The sequence below is a fragment of the Penaeus monodon genome, unplaced genomic scaffold (assembly GCF_015228065.2).
Source record: "Penaeus monodon isolate SGIC_2016 unplaced genomic scaffold, NSTDA_Pmon_1 PmonScaffold_4714, whole genome shotgun sequence".
Taxonomy (NCBI): Eukaryota; Metazoa; Arthropoda; class Malacostraca; order Decapoda; family Penaeidae; genus Penaeus; species Penaeus monodon.
The window spans coordinates 16,153-21,074 of NW_023659569.1; the positions used below are offsets into that span (position 1 = coordinate 16,153).

A 4,922-nucleotide genomic window follows, 5' to 3' on the forward strand; every position below is an offset into this window, starting at 1 on the left:
GTGTGTGTGGTGTGTGTGTGTGGTGTGTGGTGTGTGTGTGGTGTGTATGTGTGTGTGGTGTGTGTGTGTGTTGTGTGTGTGCGTGTGGTGTGTGTGTGTGTGTGTGTGTGTGGTGTGTATGTGTGTGTGTGTGTGTGTATGTATTGACAGAATTTGCACTAAATATTTTTTTTACATTGTGTGCTAATTTTAATTTTGATGTTTTAGGGGTTTTGTTGACTGTTATTTAGCAATGCATCGATCCAGAGAAGCTGTAACCATTGCAAGTAATGCTTGCAAACTATTAGGCCAGACTCCAAGAGCTTTAACTGTAAGTGTCAACAAGGATCTCACTTTAGGACTCCTAGTAGTTTGAATATTAGCATTATTACATGAAAATCATATCATAAAAGAAAAAGAAAGAAATAATGTTTTTGATTGAAAATTTTATCAGATATAATATTTGTGGAAGAGTAATGTTATAATTACTTTGTTTCTATTGAGATAATGAATTATAATGATTAAAGTTTTGGGATATAGCACATAGAGTGAGCTATAAAGAAAGGAAATATACGCTAGATATATGATTATTGTACGACTAACAGTGGGCTGTTTTTGTACAGCTGTATGCCTCAGTGCTGCTAAAGGATACCTTGACTGTCAGTAAGGGAAAAAGTCTGTTGGAGAAAGCCTTGAAGGAGGATCCATATTATCTTCCTGCTGTTTACCTTTTGTGTGAAATATATGAACAGGTATTTATAGTGATAATGGAAGGCAACCCACTGGTGCCAGTTGTGTATATATGCATCATTGTCCACTGTGGTTTTGTTTTATTAATTTAATTTACACTTGGATGGCTCCAGAAGCACTAAGTCACCAAAGAGTCAATTACTAAAAAGGATTAAATCATTAGCTTACAGGTTTTGTTGCTTAAAGATGGTTTCTTAAGTGTTCAGCCCCCAAGGAGTCAAGTAGTAGGTTCTAGGAACTGCACCTGTTTTCCCCCATTCCTTGAATAAGCAGGAACATTTTTTTTCTAAAGCTATTAATATTGATACAGTTGTTATTATTGACATTATGATTATTATACTGTTATTAAGATACTAATAGCAATGAAGATAAAAAATAAATACAAAAGAATCTTTCCAAAAATTAGGAAAAGGGCAAACAAGTGAGACTGTAGGACTAATAAGTGACTCTCTTGACTAAACACCTGTGGAGCCTTCTGTGTGGAAACAGTTAATAGACTAAAGTTGCAGTGGACATGGCATGTAGTTGTGCAGCCATTAGGTTAACCTATTGGCAATGAGTGATATGCTATTATTGGTATGACAAACAGACTCAACACTGGGTTGATACCATCTTTGCCTAGTGTCTTACTATGAGCGGGTCAGTCGCCCAGGCATGGAGACAAATGTATGCCATTCTTGCTTGAGTTTACTGAAAATTTTACCTGTCATTAACCCATTGGATCTGGATACTTACCGCCATCCTGTGGCCCAAAATAAGGGCATTAGGCTTACTTGAGTGGACACTCTGCTGAGTGTGTGATTTGTGCCTCCCCATTGCAATGTTATTTCATCTTTTCCTGCACAAGAGTTTTTAGTTTTTTGCCATTTTCCGCTGCTATTATTTTTCATTTACTTAGCTTTATTCATATAGTAATAAACTGATTTCTTTGTACAAAAGAAATCCATATTATTGCTCTGGGTAGTCCGTAACTCAGTGCAATAATAATAAAAATAAGTAACACTGTTATTTGTCTTCTTTTTAAATTTTTTCTGTAATTTTCAATTTTCTGTAATACAACTTATGTCACTGGTTACGGCAGCCAGGAATAAGATCCTGAGCATGGAAATGGTGTCCTCTTCCAGTCATGGCTTACGGACAGTACATTCCACACTTATTTATAAATAGAAATAAGGCAAAAGCCCCTTCCTATACTGCAAATGAGTCTAATAATCCTCCATGCCCACATCCAAATTTTCCCATGACAGTATGTCACACACCACTCAAGCCAAATATTTTCATGACATCATGGTCATGTCATCAATCATAGAGGTTAACAGTACATGTACCTGGCACCAAATCAAAGCCAATAAGAGCCAATCTCTTATATAAACATATTGTTTGTAATATTGGTTGATACAGTGAGTGCGTATTTGCTTAATGGTGTCTGTGTATATTTTTATTTCTTCATATTTACAAAACCTTGTGATGTTTCAGGACATGCGGTATGATGCAGCAATAGAGTTACTACGAAAGCAGGTTGCAGTACAATCAACCTGTAGACTTCACCAGATGTTAGCAGATTTTTTTTCTCATGTACGGGATGAAGAGAAAGCAGCACATCATTTTGGAATTGCCTTGAAGTTAGTAATTTTGCATTGGAAACATTATCTTTATATCATGCATGACTACCCAAGTTAGAAAATATTGAAAAAAGGCTTACTGAGAGAGATTTTGGAATTTATTATTTAAAGTCTTAATTTCAAATTGTGGATTTGTAAAATTATGTATAGATGTTTCAAGTGGCTGTTTTTCAATAGTCATGAACCAGGTAACACTCGTGCACTGGAAGGAATGCAGAAAATGGAAGCAGCTCCAGACACAGTGGAAGCTCCACCATATGACATGGAAGTTGAAGACATAGCAGACTCCGAGGTCAGAAATTTGATAGTGTGTTACTTTTGCAAGTATATTCCATGATCGTAAACACCTATTTTCTCATTAAGATTTTATATATATTTCTATTTATATATATATATATATATATATATATATATATTTTTTTTTTTTTTTTTTTTTTTTTTTTTTTTTTTTTTTTTTTCTAATGATATCAAATCACAAATGAAAGAGAGGCTTTTTATTCTTAGATGAATAATTGGGAGGCTTTATTTCCATCAGGGTGAAGTGGAGGAAAGTGATTTAGAGGCTGTTTGGTCAGATGTGGACTTCTCCTTCAGTGGGCAGTGACAAGGTTCAGGGTACCCCGGCAAGACCAACATCGTGACATTACTACTTGTGACTTAAGCTTAATCACTAGACTAGTTTGTGAATAATCATAAAGTATTGTTAATGTTCACATTCTGTACACCATTAGATTTATGGTGCAAGTATCTGAAATATTACACTTGGAACATCAAATCATATGCATTAGGTGATACTGATTTTTAATCAAATTTGGATGCTATCATGTATTTATATATAGCATTGCATGCAGGGGAATAAAATGCTAAAATTTTATGCTGGGATGTTGCTGGCCTGTGATATTTTGTATTCTGAGTGGTACAGGCCTGTAAATGTTTACTATAGATACAGGCCTCTAATTTACGAACAGAGAGAATATTGAAGGGGTGGTGCACCCCTTCTTATACCCCTGATTGTACAATGTGATTTAAATTAGAGATATTTATTACTTAAGATGTTATGAGGGTAGTTGAAACCAAGGTGTCTATCATGTATAATGTAGTTGGATGTAAGAGTATGAACAAAAGTGCTCCGTACTACATAATAATGTATGTTGGTTTAAAATATGTACTTTGATTACTGAAGGACAGGTGCTGCCATGTGATGACAAGTCTGGCAGTTGACTTCCAGTTATCTAGTCACTGTACACACATAAGATCTTCAGAAATACTGCTTATATGTCAACATCTTCATTAGTCAACTTTTTTCTATGTGATGATATACCATATCTGTTAAATGATAAAATGTTTATATTTCAAATGTGACTATCAATAACTTTTCATAATGTTGTGGCTTCTAATAATGAATAAGGATTGGTGAATCTGAGAACCAGATTTTGTTTGTGTAAGCTCAAGTATTTCTATCAACTGTACACACTTGGCAAGCAAAGAAGCTTCTTTCTCTACCAATACTACTGTTATCCATTTAATGACAGTAACTTTATAGTATCATTTTTATCTCACCACATAAGTATATGTTGGTGATATTTATGAAAGGCCATTTCCTTTTTCTCTCATTAAAAATAAAGGGGGGAAAATGGTTTCAAGCACCATGTTAGATATTATATATATAGTCATGTAGTCATATTTTACATGCATAAAAGTGACCAAGAAACCCAATTACTAAGTTTATAATTCAAAGGCTGTTTAGTAATGCTTTTTGTGTCCATTTTGCTTCTAGTACCACCAGAGTACAGTAAGGAAAATGTGTTGAGCTGGCAATGAATTGCATTATTAGTTCATGGGCTAACTTTGTGGAGTTGGCCTAAATGGATCTCTCACAAAAAAGCTACCATTCCATACATAACTTTGTTAATGTACTTTTTTCTGTTATATTCTAGATTGTGTAATTTATAACTGTTTCTTTTGTATTAATATTATTATTATTATTATTATTATTATTATTACTATCAATGCTATTATTATTGCTTTTATTTTCATCATGACCATTATTATTATTATTATTATTATTACTATTATTACTATTATTATTATTATTATTATTAATTATTATTATTAATTATTATTAATTATTATTATTATTATTATTATTATTATTATTATTCCCCCCCAATCCCTTGCCCGTTGTTGTCGTGGGGGGGCTTAGGAGGCGGAGACTGGGACCCAATGATGGGGAACTCCCCAACCTTGGGACTCAGCCCTCGACTCAACTAATTTTGCATGGTCTTTATTTTCCTTCCCACCTTTCGTTTCTGTCCCTTCACCAAACCCTTCTACTATCCACCTCCTAAGGTGTGAGAGCCGTGCTGAAAGGATGAAAGGCTGACTTTGTGCCAGTCCTGAACGGCCTGAGGGAGCCATGGGTACGGTATTCCCCTGATTTAGTATCTAGCCCTTACCCCTCAAGGGGACCCTGAGGGGTGGACTGTTTTTATCCCCAACATAATCCAGGCTTACCATGGCCAATAATGAAACTTATCCACATAGGCAATAACTTTATACCCAAAGTTAAAC

The 4,922-nt window shown here is 34.7% G+C and overlaps 1 protein-coding gene across 1 annotated transcript; it reads left to right on the forward strand.

The window, feature by feature from the left end:
* Window positions 1-211: 211 nt before the first annotated feature.
* On the forward strand, window positions 212-3,708 carry LOC119571007. The gene is made up of 5 exons (XM_037918508.1): window positions 212-310; window positions 603-731; window positions 2,206-2,351; window positions 2,529-2,643; window positions 2,887-3,708. The coding sequence occupies exons 1-5, from the start codon at window positions 233-235 to the stop codon at window positions 2,953-2,955; spliced, it is 537 nt and encodes a 178-aa protein (XP_037774436.1). The 5' UTR covers window positions 212-232; the 3' UTR covers window positions 2,956-3,708.
* The last annotated feature ends 1,214 nt before the right edge of the window (window positions 3,709-4,922 follow it).